Source organism: Camelina sativa, chromosome 9 (assembly GCF_000633955.1).
Source record: "Camelina sativa cultivar DH55 chromosome 9, Cs, whole genome shotgun sequence".
Classification (NCBI taxonomy): domain Eukaryota; kingdom Viridiplantae; phylum Streptophyta; class Magnoliopsida; order Brassicales; family Brassicaceae; genus Camelina; species Camelina sativa.
This window is the reverse complement of record NC_025693.1, coordinates 26169331-26189752: the sequence shown is the minus strand read 5'-3', so window position 1 is coordinate 26189752 and position 20422 is coordinate 26169331. Positions and strand designations below refer to the sequence as shown.

Sequence of the window (20422 nt, the reverse complement as noted above, 5' to 3'; positions counted from 1 at the left end):
GCTCTCTCACCCTTGCTCTCTTATATACAACATCATTCTACTAAAAAAACCCACAGAGAAACCACAAAAGATATTGAACAGATTCATTCACAAAACCAACATAAAACGTAAAGTCACAAAACCACAAACGTAAATGTAACCACAAACGTAAAGTCACAGAACCAATATAAAACATGACAGAGAGATCCACTCAAATCAAAAACTAAAAGCTCACTAAAAGCTCACTTATTTCCCCAAATCTCAACTAAAAGTTGAAATATACAAGTTGGAATCCATCGCTAACAAAGAGAAGAACACAACTAAAAGAGATCGTTGAAAGGATGAAGGATTTAAAAAGTCTTACCTCTTGAATTCAAAGAAGCAAGCGACGACGATGAGATGTTTCAGTGGGAGCAACTCAATGAAAGATGTTTCGTTCATTTTCCAAGACGAGAAGTACAAGGAGGAGAGAAAGCCCAATTCGTTACAGGTGCTATGGAGAAGGAGAAGAGGAGAGGAGCGTTGAGAATCGTCGGAGATCCATCAGAGCTTCTCCAATGGTGGCTGAAGAATTAGGGATTTTAGCGTTAGGGATATTAGAATTTTAGAGATATGTTTGTAATTGTTTGATAAAAATAAGGGTATATTGGACTTTTAATATATTTGGATGAGTTTACTGTAGTCAAACTCTCATTTTATACTCATCCAGAAATTCTAATTTTTTTGGATGAGATTTTAAAATGTATCCAGAAACTGTATCTGGATGAGTTTATAATTGATACTAAACGAACAAAAAACTGTATCTGCATCTAGATACTGCATCTAGCACACGAAACGAACAGCACTAAGGTTATCAGCAATAAATTGCCATCTCTTCATGATAACACATTTGTCCATCTATCATTGGCGTGTGTGTCCAATGTCATCGCCAAATAAATGGGAATATTTTGTTATTTATGACTTAATAAATTTTTGCTGGACCATGTTCTTTTATGATAAGAATTTTTCTTGCAAATAATGCAGGATCGGCGCAGACCTCAATTTTAATCTAAAGTGACTTAGTTCCGCCAGTGTATAACACAAAGAGAGTAAGATTTTTAATGAATGTTGGGAATAAATTGGATTAACCAATTAACGGTTTAATTTTCTTAATTTTTAGGATCGATAACAAGTTGTCACAGATCAAATTTATTTGCAAGTAAAAGCTGTATGTAGTTAGTTTTGTGATGATTTTTTTATATATATATGTACTTTTACGACCTATAATTCATGAATAGTAAATAAAAAAATGGTCTAAACCACATCCATTCGAATCCTAAATAGTATTTTTTAGACTATGTTATTGATTTAATACAGTTAAATGTATGTTTAAATTAAGTTGGTGAATAATGAATGTAGATGAGTAGTTTTTTCTCTGTTTAAAAATAATAATAATAAACAACAAATGAGAGTCATAAATCAAAAAAAAATATATATATATATATATATTTATTCTGGTTTTTCTTTTGTGGAGAAGAAGATGAAGGTTTTATAAAATTTTGGATATGAATTTTTAATAGTTGGGTTCCATGCATTTTAGTTAAACTTGATCACTGTGAAATAGATAAGATCTAATTGTTTCTGATAATACCAAAAGAAAAAAAATGGTTGCGTTTGTGTGGCCATATGTGTTCCTTTTAGATAGAGAGATATGTATAAGGAGACTAAAATCTAGCCCATATCAAACAGCTATAGATTTTGTATTCGTCGTAATCATCGCGTATACATGGTTTTGTTGGTATATGAACTTAGTACGATGTTGCTACTTTTTTAAAAATTCAACTTTGTTCTACTAGTTTCTGAAAACGTTCTAGATTATTTGTCTACGTTGAATGTGAACATGATTCTCTTGTTTTTCATGCATGTCTATTTATCATATAATCGAATTACACACCTTAAGGGTAAAACCAAAAATAAAATAAACAAACCCCTTTTTACACAAAGAAGCAAAAGTCGTTTGAATCCGTTTACTTGGAAGTCAACCCATGTGCTCGCTGATCACCCAGTTTCCGACACGTATATAATGATATTTTAAAAAATTATTCTCTCTTTTTATTTTTCCTTTTTACAATTACAACCCTTCAATTTCTTAGAAAAGAAAGGGCAATGAAAACATAGAATCGAGCTTGAGTCTCCTGCAATTGAAATGATTATGATTTTGATTTTTTATTTTTGAAAAGATTTGCAGGTTAAAATATATATAGCCATATAGGTCTAATACATAGGAGGAGTTTGTTCAAAAATATATATATATATACATAGGAGGAGTTTCATACTTGTTATAAGTATGTGAAATGTATTGTATTTTAAAGTTTATGTTATCTGTAATAAGAATAACAGATTTAAAAAATGTAAGGTTGAATTTATGTAATGAATAAGTAATCGTGTGGGTATTGGGTAATTAAGAAGATGTTATTGGTGATAAACTTTATTCGACAAAGAGATAAAAGTGGGAAAATTAAATGAATTTGTCAGGAGAACTGGGAGAGAGGGGTCTACCGTCTACGTTACACGTGACTTGACTTTCTTTGAAATTTTTTTTTGAAGATCTTGAAAAAGATGCTTTTAATCTTCTTCTTTTTTTCTTTATCATATCTTCTTGTTCTAATCATATTATCAACCAACTAAATAAATAAGCATTTGATAACTCCATTTTTGTCTTATCTTAAATCGTAAATAAAATACTACTAGGTATATTGACTTTTTAATTCCGCCGTAAATCACACGTCAATTAAGCATTAATCACTCTTCTTTGGAGAAAAAGAAAAAGACTTGTTCTTTTAATTAGGACAAGAGAGATTAAACAGAGTGACAGTGAGACCACACTGATGCATGCTACTTGCTTTCTTCCCACTTGCCCACCTGGACCCCTCATCTCCCCCCTTTCTCATTTCTTAATCCTTTACCATAATTAATACTATTCTCTTTTATTTTCTTCTTTATCTCTTAAATTATTGTACTGTTTTTTTGTTGGCTATATATATATATATATATATTAGTACAGTTTTCATCTATATAGATTATAGTTTGACAAGAAATTAAATAGAGAGAAAAAAACTGTAAAACATATAGATGAGAACTCTGAAACAATAATGGTTTCTCTTGTTATATCGTAGTTTAGTTATGGTCACGTGAAAAGTAACATAACCAAGTAAGAAGATATATCACTACGGAATTAATATATATATATATATATATATATATATATATATATATTTGGAAAAATGGAACTGTCGAGAGAACAAAAAGTATTGTGTATCCTATATTCTCGAATCTGCAGTTTTAATTATTAAAGACGTTAAGGTAACCCAACGTTCGTGCTAATCAGATCATTTGAAATGAGTGCATCTTAAAATCACTTATGATTGAAAAAGGTTATATAGTTAACAGATTCAAATGCTTATGTAACTTATAAGTTACATAAGCAACAACTGAACACAAAACCAAACTCACTTATTATACTGTATATCTATATTTAAATAAAAATTGACTTCGAACAATTTCGTATTAAGGAAACAAAAACATATGCGACTTTTCTCATTTTTAGAAATATTTTTTCCATTTAGCATGACCATTTTTCAGTGACGTAAGCTCGTAAGAGTTATGATGATGTATTCTCGAATCTGTTTGAATATTAAAGACCAAACTAACACGTAGGAAATGGGTAGTTATTAGGTATCCACATCGTTTGTGCTAGCTAATATAGATCATTTGAAGTGCAAGTGCATCTCAAAATCACTTACGATTTAAAATTCTAGTTAACACACATTCAATTGCACAACATAACCAACAACTGAACACAAAACCAAACTCAATTAAGGAAACAAAACTTACAAAATTGACTTCGAACTTTTTCGTATTAAGGAAACAAAAAACATATGCGACTTTTCTCATATTTCAAAAAGGTTATTTCCTTATATCATGACTAGTTTCTAGTGACGTAACCTCGTAAGAGTAATGCGGATGTAATATATGACGTTATATATCTTTTTTTGATTGAGAGTGGTATTCACGTGGAGGAGGATCAACGAATAGCTCCATCATCTCCACCATATGAGCGCAGCCGCCGGCTCTCTCGCCTTGATCACCACTTAAACCCTTTCTTATCTTTTTTCTCACCACGCGACCATTTCCTCGAGTGAGATGCACGTTACACTCCTTAAAAAGTTAGATATTTCAAGTCATCCTACCTATCAGAAAACAGGTGAGGCACACGCGCCGTCATTCAATACGTTTTGTTTCTTTTCATCGGCAACCCCTCTCTCTCTCTTTCCTATTAATTTCCTCTCACCTTCCAAACAAATGTAAAAAAGACAACATTATATAAAGCTCTGTCGAAGCTTGAAAAATTAACTGAAAAAACAAAAAAAAAAACAAATCAAAAACACATAAACAAACATCTGTCTGAATCGAATCCTCTCATGGAGTCATCATCATCGACGTTTCTTACCACCACAAGCTTAGAACAAAAAAACCCATCTCTTGTTTCAAGAAAATCACCAAAGCATAAGAAGAAGACGAACAAACCCATCAAAGTCCGTTACATCTCAAACCCCATGAGAGTCCAGACTTGTGCTTCCAAGTTCAGAGAGCTTGTTCAAGAGCTGACTGGCCAAGACGCGGTAGATCTTCAACCGGAGTCCATCTACGACTCCCCATCCTCCTCCGATCACAACCCTTCTCCGCCACCGTGCGTGGTCTCTACGCCGGAGGATCTGACGCCACGTGTTCTCCATCAGCAGGAGCTGTTCGATGGTAGAGTCGGTGATTGTTACGAGCCGTTGGTTGGGGAAGAGATGTTTTTGCCTCAGTTGTCGGCAGGTTTTTCTGGATTTTTCTCGAATGGGTTTTACAATGTGAATGACTTTGGAAGCATCGATTCTATGTGATTAATCTTTCAAAAGTTTTATTAGGGTTTCATCGAATTATGAATTCGATACATAATTTTAACCACCAAAGAAATAGAAAAAAAAAATTTGATACATAAATATATTAATTAACTAGGGTTTAAGATGCGAGTTATATGAGTAAGTTATACTGTATAAAGTTCTGAATTGATCTTGTTTTATATGTATTTTCTTGATTTCTTTTGTTTATTCAAAACTTCGGTATGTATGAATATGTATTTTCTTATGTAATCAAGAAACAAGTGATATTCTATAGTTAGCTACTCCCCGAGTACAACTCTCACACTCACATTCGTTGTCAATACACAACACAATCGACCAATCCCTGTTTCCGTATAAACGTAAACTGATTTATTGGGCTGGAAAATTGTTTGTTGCAATGTTGATGATTGAAAATTTGTTGAGGGTAAAGTCAGTAGGAATAACATTTATGACCACGAAAGTTCGTTTCCATAAACTCCCAACTGCCACAACACTGTTATAACACAAACGAACAATATTTATACCAGTTGAGTGACACTGTGACGATCCAACGCAATGTTTCCATAGGTATTGAGAAGAAGGCAAGCGACTCTCTTAATTCATCCTTGTTTGTTGAAAGCCACAAAAATGAACATTTAATTTGGATTTTGGAAGATCATTGAGTATAATTAACTATATTAGTACGGTTGACAAAATAATTATAGCTAGAACAACAGCGATTAGAATAATCGCTTTTTAGGAAGGCTTACATGTTTACCATATTGCTCTGTATTTTGAATATTAACAAAATTGTTGGGCTTCAAGCCCAAGCTAACTCTCGTATTAATATATGATATTAACCGTTTTGGGTCCAATGGTCTAACCCTCACAAATTTTTTATTGGGTTTTTTCCCAAAAGATCTCATGCTAATTGAAATTGGTCTTGGCTTATATATTAGAAACTTATTTTCTAATTTTCCAATGTGGGACATTGTTTGTATCCCAACAAACCTCTCATCAAACCATGTACCACGATGAACCCAGGTACCTAGGTTCCGATACCCTTTTATTTCCGAAGTATTCTTGATGCACCCTTAATTATGTCATTTTTTGAGAAATCCTCCCACACGGAACACAGAGCCCACACACATTCCTTAGGTTCAATTTTCGACCTAGGTTCTAATACTAATTGTTGGGCTTTTCAAGTCCAAGCAACTCTCCTATTAGTATGATAATGTCCGCTTTGGTTCCTGTGGTCCAACCCTCACGGATTTCTTATTGGACTCTTTCCCAAAATGTCTCATACTAATTGTAGTTGGTCTTGGCTTATATATTAAAAACTTATTTCTAATATTCGTTTGTATCCCAACAAAAACATTGTTTCATCCCCTTAGAAAGATACCTTCACAAAATTATGTTCATCAGTATTATAAAGCACTCAACTACTCAAAGACTCAAACACAGTGGTTTGTTCACCTATAAACGCTTTGATTAGTTTGATAGTATATATTCAATATGTTCCGTTCATTACAAGAAAGCTTCTTGGCTTTCTTGTCAAAACCGATCCATATGTGATGTGTATACTCTTACACTTTTTTTGGGTCGACAGTCCCTCCTACTCTTTTAGTACACAATATAGTAAATGTCAATGGACAAGTCCAACCATATAACCTAACCGTATTAGTTCTTACTTCTTAGGTAGATCTCTCTATATAAAAAAACAAATGAAAAGCTTTAAGTTTACTCTTGTTGTTGGTAACTAAAAAATGGCTAGCACAAATCTCCTTGCCACAAGCAACGCCATCAAATTGAATGGTCTCAGCTTCGTCGCCTCTTTCTCCGACAAACTTAACCACCACTTTCGTTTGTCACAGACGACTCGTAGAGTCCATACTTCATGTTGTTACCGTGAGAGGTCTTTGAAAGTTGTGACGTCCTTAGAGAGCCCTGAGGCAGAAACAAGCAGTGACACTGAAGGAACTGGAATCGTCCGTTTTTTAAAAGGGAAAAGTTATCTCGTTACGGGTGGAACAGGGTTTCTTGGCAAAGGTAAGAGAAACCCTAAATTAGAGTTTTCTTATTGTACAAGTAAACAGGTTCCTGGACTGGAAAATTGTTTGCTGCAGTGTTGATTGAGAAATTATTGAGAGCAAGTCCTGAGATTGGGAAGGTATTCCTTCTGATAAGATCCAAAGATCAAGAATCAGCCAGCAAGAGACTCTGTGATGAGGTCTGTTTAAAACGTTTTCATTCTCAACCATTTTGTTGGTTCCTTCTCACATTTTGTATCCTTTTGTTTTACTTTTCTCAAACAGATCATAAGCTCGGATCTGTTCAAACTTCTGAAGAAAATGCATGGGAGCTCTTATGAAGCTTTCATGAAGAGCAAGTTGATTCCAGTAATTGGAGACATTGGAGAAGACAATCTAGGGATCGAACCTGAAATAGCAGACATGGTTAGAGATGACGTTGATGTTATTATCAGTTGTGGTGGTCGTACAACATTCGACGACAGGTGTTTAATTTGCTCTGTTTTTATTTGCTCTGTGTTTTCATTGGTTTAAAATTAATTGTAATGATTAACTTTGGTTTCAATTCAAACAAACGGAAATAGATACGACTCTGCCCTAATTGTCAATGCTCTTGGACCTGGTAGACTTTTGAGCTTCGGAAAGGAGTGCAAGAAACTGACACTTTTCCTCCACTTTTCAACTGGTATGAATTTTCAATTATCATTATGTGAGAATAAGTTTCTTTTAGAGAAGTTTCAGAAACTATTTTTTTGTTGATATATAGCTTATGTGACTGGCAAGAAAGAGGGAATAGTACTAGAAACACCTCTCTGCATTGGTGAAAACATAACTTCTGACTTGAACATCGGATCCGAGCTAAAACTAGCTTCAGAAGCTGTAAGAAAGTTCCATGGCAGTGAAGGAATCAAGAAACTGAAAGAACTTGGAACTGAAAGGTGAGGACAAACAAACAATAAATTTTACTTTATGCACTTCCTTATGGACCAAAATCAAGAAATTTTCTGTTATGTTATGAGAAACAGAGCTCAACACTATGGCTGGGAAAACAGTTACACATTCACAAAAGCCATAGGGGAGACTATAATTCACAGCAATCGAGGACATTTGCCTGTAGTGATCATAAGGCCTAGTATTATCGAAAGCTCTTACAAGGAGCCTTTCCCTGGCTGGATCCAAGGAATAAGGTTTAAAAAAAAAATACAAGGGATTTGTTTGTGGTTATTATTGAATTTTTTGTTTGATTTGGTTTTAATTTTTTTTTTTTGTAAAACAGAATGGCTGATCCAATCGTCATGGCCTATGCCAAAGGCCAGATTTCTGACTTCTGGGGAGATTCTCAAGCTTTATTAGATGTTATTCCAGTTGACATGGTTGTGAATGCAGCAATAGCAGCCATGGCAAAGCATGGTTGTGGTGTCCCAGAGTTCAAAGTTTACAATGTCACTTCTTCATCTCATTCGAATCCATTGCGAGTTGGAGAGTGGATGGACCTCACTCATCAATATCTTTGTGACTCTCCATTGGAAGAAACAGTGACAGACTTAGTGCGTATGAAATTCCACACTTCCTTAGAAGGTTTCACTTCCTCTTTATTGAACACAATAACAAAACATGAAAGAAAGATTAACAATGAAGGAGGAGGATTGAGCATGAAGGGATATAGGAAGCTAAACTATTTTGTGTCCTTGGCAAGAACTTATGAACCTTACACGTTCTTTCAAGCTCGGTAAGTAACATAATTGGTCTTTGTTTTCTTTTATTCAGCGGAAAGGTATCAGATTACTGACCCATAAGTCAAAATACAAGGTTTGACGATACAAATACAACAAGTCTGATACAAGAGCTGTCAGTGGAAGAGAGAAAGACGTTTGAGTTTGATATCAGAGGCATTAACTGGGAGCATTACATTGCTAACATCCATCTTCCAGGTCTCAAAAGGCATTTCTATTAGCAAAGATCCAGTCAAAGAAAGTGATCATTGACTATTTGAATGTGATAGCAATTACTCAGCTAAAATCATGAAACGTAATGAGAGTTTTCCAAATTTGTCAGTCATGGGTTGTAATAAGCTCTTTCAAGCAGAGCAGTGTGATATGTTGTGTTTTGTTTTTTTTGGGTGAATATATGTTGTGTTTTGTTTTTAAAATACTTTGGGTGACTGAAACTTGTATTTCCTTTTAATTTAGAGCATCTTTACAATAGGGTATTTTATCAAAATAATATTAATTTTGATTATCACTTGTTTACAATTAAATTTTGCGTTATAAAAAAATTGGACCCATACATATACATAGTTATAATCAAAATTAACTATCCACACCTACGATTCTATTCAAGCTCGGATCTATTCAAGCTTCTGAAGCAGATGCACGGGAGCTCTTATGAAGCTTTCATGAAGAGCAAGTTGATTCCAGTAATTGGAGACATTGGAGAAGACAATCTAGGGATCCAATCTGAAATAGCAGGCATGGTTAGTGATGAGGTTGATGTCATTGTCAGTTGTGGAGGTCGTACAACATTCGACGACAGGTGTTTCCTCTGTTTCTTCTTGCTCGGTTTTTCATTGCTTGCAAACTAACTGTAGTAATTAATTAATAGAAATACCCTAAAATAGCAGATACGACTCTGCCCTTAGTGTCAATGCTTTTGGACCTGATAGGCTCTTATAAGCTTCGGAAAAGAATACAAAAAATTGAAACTTTTCCTCCATTTTTCAACTGGTATGAGTTTTTAAATATTGTTTTGGCCGAGAATAAGGTTTCTGAAGAGAGCGTTTATCAGAAACTCTTTTTCTTATTTTATTTTTTTGGATATGTAGCTTACGTGACTGGGAAGAAAGAAGGGACACTACTAGAGACTCCTCTCTGTGTCGGAGAAAACATAAGTTCTGACTTAATCATCGAATCAAAGCTAAAGCTAGATGATTGGACAGAGGTTCGGGGCTCTGGCGGTCGCGGTTCCCTTTCAGCTTCTAAGAAGTTAGAGTATGAGCGAGCTCGCATTTCTTCTCCAACTAGGTTTGATGCTCTTCGGGATAATGCAGATACTGTTGAGGAGGGTGAGATTCCAGCCGACACAGAGAAGGATGCCACGGTAAATGTTGACAATACTGTTGACAGTTCTGTGGGGTCGGTGAAACAGCAGGGAGTCGGTGGTGAGCAGCGAGAGGGTTCTGTGGCCTCCCGTGTTCAGTTGCCACGCTAATCTAAGAGCTCGCATAAATTTATAACAGAATCCTCTCAATCGTCGAAGAGTGTAGCTCCTCCAAATTCAACTAAGCGTGGTACCAAAGCCAACTTTTAATGTCAGGTTTCTTTTGGAATATCCGTGGTTTGAATAAGTCAAATAAGCAAAATGTTATAAGGGAGTGGGTACGTCGAAATGATTTTCAGTTCGGTTGCATTGTGGAAACCAAGGTGAAAGAAAACAGAGTGCAGCAAGTGATGCAGAATGTTTTCCCGGGGTGGAATTTGGTTTCTAATTATGATTTTAGTCGGTTGGGACGGATTTGGGTGTTGAGTACGCAGCAATCTAAGTTACGAGTTTTACATAAGAGTGGGCAAGTTATTACTTGCGAGATTCAGTTACAAGGCCTCTCTGAGGTTTTTTGGTGTTCTTTTGTCTATGCTTATAATACTGCGGAAGCGAGACATGCACTCTGGCAGGACATTAAGAAGCAACATGATCTTGCCTTGTTGCAAAGTAAATCATGGTTACTTTTTGGAGATTTTAACGAAACGGTGGATATCGCAGAGCATTCTAATAGTGATATTGCTCCTTTTATTACGTTGGGGATGAGGGATTTTCAGGAGGTTATTCGCTATTGTTCGTTTCAGGAGATGGGTTATCAGGGTCCGACGTTTACATGGACAAATAAAAGGCACAGTGGTGTTGTGTGTAAGAAGCTGGATAGGGTGCTTCATAATGGTGCGTGGTCCAACTCTTTCCCTCAGTCTTACTATGTTATGGAGTCAGGTGGCTGCTCAGACCATCTGCGAGGACGTTTCTGTTTAGCTCCTGATACTATGAAGCCTAAAGGTCCTTTCAAGTTTACCAATGTGATGGCGTCACAGTCTGAGTTTCTTCCTTTGTTGGCTGATTTTTGGCAGTCGCAGCCAACTCTTTTTCCCTCCACCTCTGCTTTGTTCCGGTTTACGAAGTACTTAAAGGGCCTAAACCTGTGCTTCGCCAACTGAGTCGTGCTGAGTTGTCTAATATCTCAGCTCGTGCGGTGGATGCTTATGAGGACTTATGTCAAAAGCAGTTGGCCTCGCTCTCTGATCCGTCATCTGTGGCTACTGTGGCTGAGTCTCTTGCTTTTGACCGTTGGGAGAAAGTCACAGGAATAGAGGAACGGTTCCTTAAGCAGCGATCTAAGCTGCATTGGCTCCATGTTGGTGACAAGAATTCCAAAGCTTTCTATAATGCTCTTCGGGAAAGGTTGGCTCAGAATACGATTCATGAGGTCCTAGACCCACGTGGTTGTACTCTCACAAGCCCAGCGGAAATAAAATCAGAGGGTGTACGGTTTTTTTCAGCTCTCCTGACTCACGTGCCGCCAAGCTTTACTGGTGATATGTATATATTTTACACATTTTCATGATGCATTTGTCATTCATTTTGTTCTCTTAACTCATTGCTTTGTATTGTTTTTAGTCTCTTTGCACAACATGCATATCTAGGTAGTTTTTGCATTGGTCTTGCACACATCTTGCATTTTGGAGTTGTTTCAGGTGTTTTAGGAGGTGTCCAAACCATCAAATGCAAATAAGGATCCTATGTACGTTCAGAAATCCGACTCGACCCGCATGCAAAGGAGAGCTCCCACTCGATCGGATGTTAGCAGCGACTCGACCAAGTCGTCCCAGGATAGCTCCCGAGCACCGTCAAGACGCGACTCGACCCGCATGCAAAGGAGAGCTCCCACTCGATCTGATGTTAGCAGCGACTCGACCAAGACGTCCCAGGATAGCTCCCGAGCACCCTCAAGACGCAACTCGACCAAGACGTCCCAGGATGGCTCCCGAGCACCCTCAAGATGCAACTCGATCAGCAGCTCCTGAGCACCCTCACGTCGCGACTCGATCGACAGTTTCTGAGCACCCTCACGTCGCGACTCGATCGACAGTTTCTGAGCACCCTCACGTCGTGACTTGATCGACACTCTTACGTCACCACTCGATTAACACTCTCACGATGCGACTCTATCGACGCTCTGAAACCGATGTCCTGGTTATGTCCCGAAGACGCATCCAAGAAGGATTCCCGAACCGACGTTCTACATTGTCGTTTTATGTTTTAGAGATTTCCATGTTTTTCCTATAAATAGGTTTTGTTAAGTTTTCACTCGAACATCTTAGTTTTTTATCTCGTTTTGGTTCCTAAGGTTTTACCTAGCCTCCAAAAACGTTCTGAGACTTTGTATCCAGATATCTTTTAATTCATTGAGTTTTTGCATTCGATTTCTTCTACAAACTTGTTCATCTCATTTGTATCTATCTAAGAATGCTTGTTTCAATGTTTTCTGAGTTTGTATCTTTGATGATGATTTTCGGATCTGAGTAGTGTGGTAGTTCTTGAGGATGGGATAGATTAGGTGGAGGATCTTAGGATGTAGTGTGTTTAAGCTTTGATTGTATGATTCCCTTTTGGACTAGAGTTAGAAATACTAGTTTCTCTCTGATCAATTGGAACTGGGTTTTAGACATTTCCGCATCCAAAAGGTGTTCGATGAAATGTCTGACCAACTAGTGTCAGAGACTTACGTTCCTAGCCTAAGAGATTAGTTGTCTAGGATGTTTGTTGACGTGAATGAACTTGTTTTTCATGCCATGCTCGATTATGTTTCTCTAGCGAGAGCTAGGTTTGGAAGTGATTGAGTTTGAGTAGCTTCTGTCAAGAGATTGGATTAGCTAAGAAGTGATGTTCATTGTTCAGGGATGGTTTGCTTGTGGCATGTTAAATACTCTATAGACTAGGATACTCCACCGACATCAATTACTCCCATCCTTAGGACCTCTTTCTTTCTAATTTTTATTACATTCCTGAGACTGTTTCGTTTCTTGCTTTTTTAGTTCATGCTTAGACACGTTTATGTTTTTATTCATTTTTGCTTCTTGTCATGCATTCTCGTTTCTAATTCTGTGACTTATTTTCGTTTTGTATTGTCATCATTCTAGGACTGTCAGACAAACACTCTCTTTGAATTGGCTTGACTTGTGATTTCTTGATTGCATCTTGATTGCTAGTAAAGTTTCCCATTTGGATTGACACCTTAAGTACTACAACTACATAAGGTTAATTGAGACCTGCTAGGACGCACAAAAATCTTAGTATCAACTGGTATGTCCGTAGATGCTCTCCGCGAACTCTTGTCGTTTCGCTGTACTCAGGTTGATCAAGATATGTTTCTTGCGGAGGTCTCTGCAGCGGAGGTGAAGCAAGTCCTTTTCTCCATGCCACTGAATAAATCTCCTGGACCAGATGGTTTCACAGTGGAGTTTTTAAGAGTGGCTGGGCTGTTGTTGGTGCTGATCTTACAAATGCGATTCAATCTTTTTTTAAGTTTGGTTTTCTACCAACCGGAGTTAATGCAACGATCCTTGCTCTTATACCAAAAAAAGAAGATGCACGTGAAATGAAGGACTACATACCTATCTCTTGCTGTAATGTTATTTACAAACTCATCTCCAAAATCCTAGCTCATCGTCTCAAATCCATTCTCCCTGGTTTCATTGCTCCAAACCAATCAGCTTTTATTAAGGATCGGTTGTTGATGGAGAACCTTTTGTTGGCCATAAAGTTGGTTAAGGATTACCATAAGGAGGATATTTCTTCATGTTGTGCCATGAAGATTGATATATCGAAAGCTTTTGACTCGGTCCAGTGGCCTTTTCTGTTTAATATTCTTACTGCCATGGATCTTCCTGAGCGGTTCATTCACTGGATTCACTTGTGTGTCTCAACAGCTTCCTTTTCTGTCCAGATTAATGTGAGCTAGCGGGTTATTTTTGGAGTGAGCGAGGTTTGAGGCAGGGGTGCTCTCTCTCTCCTTACCTATTTGTGATTTGCATGAATGTTCTTTCAGCAATGCTTGACAAGGCTGCTCTCGACCGCAGGTTTGGTTACCACCCTCGTTGTAGGAGTCTGGGGTTAACTCATCTTTGTTTTGATGATGACATAATGGTTTTTTCTGATGGAGAGGCATCTTCCCTTGAGGGGATCCTAGAGGTTTTTAAGGTCTTTGAAACTTACTCAGGTCTGAGTATCAGTTTGGAAAAATCAACTCTTTTTTTGGCAGGAGTCTCTGCTCACTCTTGTCATGAGGTCCTCTCACGGTTCCCTTTCACGAGTGGCTCACTTCCAGTGCGCTACTTAGGATTGCCGCTACTAACAAAGCGCATGTCTCTTGATGATTGTCTCCCTCTGATTGAGAAGATACGACACAGAATCAGCTCTTGGCAAAGCCGGTTCCTCTCTTTTGCAGGACGGTTGCAATTGTTGAGCTCTGTCATTTCAAGCCTTACCAACTTTTGGATTTCGGCTTTCCGGTTGCCGTCGGCTTGTGTTAGGGAAATTTAGAGGATTTGCTCAGCTTTTCTATGGTCGGGGCCAGAGCTAAACATTAGGAAAACAAAAGTAGTTTGGAAAGATGTCTGTCTACCAAAATCTGAGGGAGGACTTGGTTTGAGATCCCTCGTCGAAGCTAACAAGGTCAGCTGTTTTAAGCTCATCTGGCGGCTTATCTCTGGGCATGTTTTAACTGGATTCAACGGGAACTCCTCTGGTCTGCTTCTTTCTGGTCAGTCAGTGATACTATGACCCATGGTAGCTGGATGTGGCGGAAGTTGCTGAAATATAGGACTCAGGCCAAGGTTTACTCTTCAGTAGACATCAGAAGTGGACTGCAAACTTCTTTTTGGTTTGATCACTGGTGCGAGTTAGGACGACTACATGATGTTCTTGGTAACAGTGGTTTTATTGCTCTTGTATCCCTTCGTCAGCTTCTGTCTCTGATGTCCTGTCTACTCACCGCAGACGTCGTCATCGAGTTGTTTTTTTAAATCAGGTCNAAAAAAAAAAAAAAAAAAAAAAAAAAAAAAAAAAAAAAAAAAAAAAAAACTAGCTTCAAAAGCTGTAAAAAAAGTTCCACGGCAGCGAAGAAAACAAGAAACTGAAAGAACTCGGCTTTGAAAGGTGATAATACACGTGAATTTTTACTCTCTGCAGCACCTACTATGCTTTTTATCTTATGTACCAAAATCTGAAATAATATGTCTGTTATGTANCAAACTCCGTGGAAGGGAGCCCTCTGCAGATTTCGACATCGCTCTTTGGTGCCACTCAAATGGTGATTTCAGGCCAAATTTTTCCTCCTCTGACACATGGCTGCAGATTCGCCAAACACATCCACAGGTTCAATGGTCGAAAGCTATTTGGTTCTCCGGCTCCATCCCAAAATTCTCCTTTCTGCTTTGGCTTGTTGTATGGAATCGTCTCACGACGGGAGCCCGTATGATGGCGTGGAACAGAGATGTGGACCCATCTTGCGGGTTTTGTCAAGAACCAGTGGAGACGCTGGAGCATCTTTTCNAAGCCATAGGGGAGACTATAATTCACAGCAATCGAGGACATTTGCCTGTGGTGATCATAAGGCCTAGTATTATCGAAAGCTATTACATGGAGCCTTCCCCTGGATGGATCCAAGGATTAAGGTTTAAAAATTGTTTTTTACAAGGGACTATAATAAATTAGCTTGTGGTTTTAACTGAAACTAACATTTGGCTTTTAATAACAATAATAAAAAAAAAAACAGAATGACAGATCCAATCATAGTGGCCACTTCTGGGGAGATTCTCAAGCTTTATTAGACGTTATACCAGTTGACATGGTTGTGAACGCTGCAATAACAGCCATGGCAAAGCATGGTTGTGGTGTCCCAGAACTCAAAGTTTACAATGTCACTTCTTCATCTCATCCAAATCACATGCGAGTTGGTGAGTTGTTGGACCTCTCTCATCAACATCTTCGTGTCTCTCCATTGGAAGAAAAAATGATAGACTTAGAGCGTATGAAGTTCCACAGTTCCTTAGAGGGTTTCACTTCCTCTTTATCAAACACAATAACAAAACAGGAAAGAGTGATTGACAACGAAGGAAGAGGAAGCTAAACTATTTTGTGTCATTAATGGCAAGAACATATGAGCCTTACACATTCTTTTGGTTTTGGTGATCCATTCAAAGCTCGACATGTTTCAAGTGATGATACTCACCAATTGTTGAGTATTTTAAACCATCACCTTCCAATGACTGAATAACACCAAAAAAAAAAGAAAAAAGCAAACNTAGCTTGTGGTTTTAACTGAAACTAACATTTGGCTTTTAATAACAATAATAAAAAAAAAAACAGAATGACAGATCCAATCATAGTGGCCACTTCTGGGGAGATTCTCTAGCTTTATTAGACGTTATACCAGTTGACATGGTTGTGAACGCTGCAATAACAGCCATGGCAAAGCATGGTTGTGGTGTCCCAGAACTCAAAGTTTACAATGTCACTTCTTCATCTCATCCAAATCACATGCGAGTTGGTGAGTTGTTGGACCTCTCTCATCAACATCTTCGTGTCTCTCCATTGGAAGAAAAAATGATAGACTTAGAGCGTATGAAGTTCCACAGTTCCTTAGAGGGTTTCACTTCCTCTTTATCAAACACAATAACAAAACAGGAAAGAGTGATTGACAACGAAGGAAGAGGAAGCTAAACTATTTTGTGTCATTAANCCCTGAGGCTCAACTCATCCACCTTCTCGATCGTCTTGTCAGGAACAACGTCTCTTCTATCCAGCGGCACTGTCCTGGCAAGTTGCAGGATGGTTTGCTACTCTGGTTCCACTTGCGAACTTAGTTTGCCACGTTTTTAACACCTTTCAGAGCAATTTTATGTTTTAAGGACGCAACTTGTTTGTACAAAGGTTTTTTTTGAATATAATTTCNACTCATGAACTCAACAACTTTGCAGAGTAAAGAGAGATAGATGTTATAAGGAGAAAGAGCGTACTAGAGCTTGTTCTTTGAAATCTTCAATTGCTGAACCTTTCATCAATGTGTATATATCCCCTGTTCTCTTGCACTGCAGTGAACAAATATAACAATAGTTAGGTGCTGCAACAGCCGCGAGTAAACTCAAACTCACGTGCCAGCACTTTGCTTTAGAAACTTTAAACTCTAAAGTTGTTATTTGGTAGATATAGTGAATTGTTTCTCCTCTCTGGTGATTTGAAGGTTGTTTCAAAATCCAATTTTTTAATATATATATTATTAATCTCTACGCAAAGTCCAAGTTTAAAAGATTTGTGTTGCATACCAAAATCAATCTTGTAATGAATTTCAAGTCAAGAGTTTATAAATTTTCAATAAACAATACACCCTAATGAGTACCTTAAAATCACCAGCACTATAACAATTGTGAAACCCTAGATATCACTACTACAATTACACGTCTACAACCACATCAAAAAAAATAATAACAAAATTTGAAACCCTAATTACACTGGGGACACGCGGTTTAACTAAATCATTACAACCACACCAAAAAAAAAAAAATACATGTTTTGAAACCCTAACTAGACTCTGTTTCACTTTGTTACGTGTAAACAGGTTGGCGGCAGAGAGGGCATGAGTTTTTTTGTCGATTCAACCACTGGATGACACAATCTTCATGAAAAAGATGCGAGCAATTAGGCATAGGGTAGAGTCGTTCAACCTCGCATCCCGAGTCCAACAAATTCTCCAAACAAATCGCACAAGTCTTCGTTTCTTCTTCTTCTTCTTCGCTCTCTTTGTCCACCAGATCTGTACTTGTAGACGGACCTGCAGAGCTACAAGGCACGACGATGTATTCCTTGTGTGTCAATGTGATGTAGACTGTTATGAATAAGGGTTGTTGTGGTGTCAATTGACTTGTGAGTTGTTGGGCTTTAAGAAGAATCTGATCGGATATTTGTTTGGACATGAGACGATCGTGGAGTTCGCTGAGAACAAGTTGATAGATGGAGTTTGGTTCGAAGTTTTCCAACTTGAGATAGATGAGTGGGTCGGAAGGAGAAGTATCGTCAGGGTAAGATCTGAAACTCGTTACGCTGTCATCGTTCTTGTCTATGATAAGTTCCTCGATTTCTCTGTCTCGACTGATTATTACATCGCTTAAGAAATCTGACAAGGGATGAGACCAACCCGATACATGAACATCGACGCCGACGACTGGTTTGGTTTCCATTATTGTCGGAGTGAATTTAGAGAAAGAGAGATGGATCAATGAGACTTGAGAGTCGTAAAAGAGACTGGAATAAGAGAGAGAGAGAGAGAGAGCAATTATTGTTGTGAAAGATGAAATTGTGGAGAAGTGCCGTGTAATGTTATTATGATTAGGGTTTATCCCTATTTATATACTTAGCAATAAAGCAAAACTCTGATTATAATTTGTTGTAACGGGTCAATTTACATACAAATTCCTTTTTTTTTTCCCAATTTTCCTTTTTGCTTCTCCAAAATTGTTTTTAACGTTCGTTTCTTGTTTTTAATATTAATTAGGGATTATTATTTATTTTTAATATTAATTATTATTATTATTAATAACTCTCCAATATAGCAAATCGGAAAGCGATACACTGGAGATTCACACGGCCACAAAAGGGAAAAAGCAACAAGTAAAAAGAGATCTGAACGGTATGGGTTGAGCAACTACACGAGGCCCACCTAGTACATCTGGCGTTTGCGAGAGGGAGACTTCTTTGAGGGCTTCACCTCGGACTCGGGGAGCAAACGAATCCGCAACCCGTGTTAGAATCGATGACAAGCCAAAGCCCGAAACTTCCCTCCCAGAATAGGAAGCGAGCTTTTAGACAGCTGGCGCCCTGATTCTTCAAGTCTCCCTACATAGCAACCAAGAGAAAACCACAACTAAAACCCTCGATTTCCGGCGGTGCAGACGGATTGTGGCTCAATCAAACCGAAACCCAAGACAAGCCTGCAAAGATCTCAAGAGATCCGCCGGTGAAACCCATCGATCCACCTTCTGTCTTCCACCGCTCTCACCACAGCCGTTAACCCAGAGAGCCAAGCCGAGAGAAGAAGTCTTCTCGATTAATCATCTCCACCCTTTGCTCGATTTGTTTCGATTCTCTCTGATAAAAAAAAAATGAATTAAACCGGATGTAAACCGATACTTTGAACCGGAGGATTGTAGTCAATAGTTGAGAACGACGGCAAAATCTTTCTTCATCCGGCCCCATCTCTACCAAATTCACTGAACCCTGAAATATATATATATATATCACTGGAATTGACTGACAGTCATAGTTGAGTAATTTCTTTTACATCCTTTGGTTTCGTCTTCATAATCTTTGTATTAAGACTATATATATATAGTATATATGTTCATACTCTCACAATTGTCGAAGCTCATTAATTGTAACAAACTGATTTTATCGGGTGTATATAAATTGTAGTAATTGTTGTTTCTAGGCATCTCGCCATGGCAAAGCACGGTTGTGGTGTCTCAGAGCTTAAAAGTTTGCAATGTCACTTCTTCATCTCATTCGAATCCCATGCGCGTTGGTGAATTGATGGACCTCTCTCATCAACATCTTCGTGACTCTCCCTCCACTGGAAGAAACAGTGATAGACTTAGAGAGCGTATGAAGTTCCACAGTTCCTTAGAAGGTTTCACTTCCTCTTTATCGAACACAATAACAAAACAGGAAAGAGTGATTGACAACGAAGGAAGAGGATTGAGCATGAGAAAGCTAAACTATTTTGTGTCATTGGCAAGAACTTATGAGCGTTTCAAGCTCGGTAAGTAACATACTTTGTCCTTTGTTACGTTATTTTATTGAAGCAAAAAGCTATGAGATTATACTGACCCATAAGTCAATATATATATATATATATATATATATATATATATATATATATATACCAGGCTTGACGACGACACCAATACAACAAGTCTGATACATGAGATGTCAATGGAAGAGAGGAAGATGTTTGGGTTCGATATCAAAAGCATTGACTGGGAGCATTACATTGTCAACATTCATCTTCCAGGTCTCAAAAAGGAACTTCTTTTTGTGAAGACTTGAGTTAAAGAAAGTTATTTGATGATATGAATGTAATTAATATATATATCAATCATTCGCAAGAAAAACATTCATGGAACATTATGAGAGTTAGTTTGTTAGTCATGGGTTTCATTAATAAGCTCTGCAAGAGGAGTATGGTTTGGGTTTTGAAATAATCGGGTGAGTGAAACGGAAGGACAAGAGTCTTGTTTAATGTTTCTCTTTCAAGTTATCATCTTTACTCTATGAGAATGATTACTTAAAATAACTTTAGCACAAGTGATTTTTCACTCAGTGTATCAGCATTGTAATTAATTTTTTTAGTTTATAAACATTTTCTCCTATAAAATCCATTGGATTACCAATTACAAGTTCCTTACTTAA

At 37.6% G+C, this 20422-nt stretch overlaps 2 protein-coding genes and 1 pseudogene across 2 annotated transcripts; all 3 read left to right on the top strand.

Annotated features, from left to right (window-relative positions):
• LOC104712332 (sigma factor binding protein 1, chloroplastic-like) lies at nucleotides 4337-5184 on the top strand. Its single transcript, XM_010429205.2, has one exon. It carries the CDS (start codon nucleotides 4440-4442, stop codon nucleotides 4905-4907), a length of 468 nt encoding a protein of 155 aa, XP_010427507.1. The 5' UTR covers nucleotides 4337-4439; the 3' UTR covers nucleotides 4908-5184.
• On the top strand, nucleotides 6628-9154 carry LOC104712327 (fatty acyl-CoA reductase 6, chloroplastic-like). Its single transcript, XM_010429199.2, has 8 exons — nucleotides 6628-6935; nucleotides 7013-7116; nucleotides 7202-7401; nucleotides 7501-7601; nucleotides 7683-7854; nucleotides 7942-8103; nucleotides 8193-8645; nucleotides 8726-9154. The coding sequence occupies exons 1-8, from the start codon at nucleotides 6653-6655 to the stop codon at nucleotides 8868-8870; spliced, it is 1620 nt and encodes a 539-aa protein (XP_010427501.1). The 5' UTR covers nucleotides 6628-6652; the 3' UTR covers nucleotides 8871-9154.
• On the top strand, nucleotides 8974-20101 carry LOC104715731 (annotated as a pseudogene).

Excerpts from the sequence above, each read along its gene's own strand:
- LOC104712332 (XM_010429205.2), top strand. The coding sequence starts at position 4,440 with ATGGAGTCATCATCATCGACGTTTCTTACCACCACAAGCTTAGAACAA.
- LOC104712327 (XM_010429199.2), top strand. The coding sequence starts at position 6,653 with ATGGCTAGCACAAATCTCCTTGCCACAAGCAACGCCATCAAATTGAAT. Across the intron at positions 7,117-7,201 it reads GCAAGAGACTCTGTGATGAG|ATCATAAGCTCGGATCTGTT; the intron begins GTCTGTTTAAAA and ends TTTCTCAAACAG. Across the intron at positions 8,104-8,192 it reads GGCTGGATCCAAGGAATAAG|AATGGCTGATCCAATCGTCA; the intron begins GTTTAAAAAAAA and ends TTTGTAAAACAG.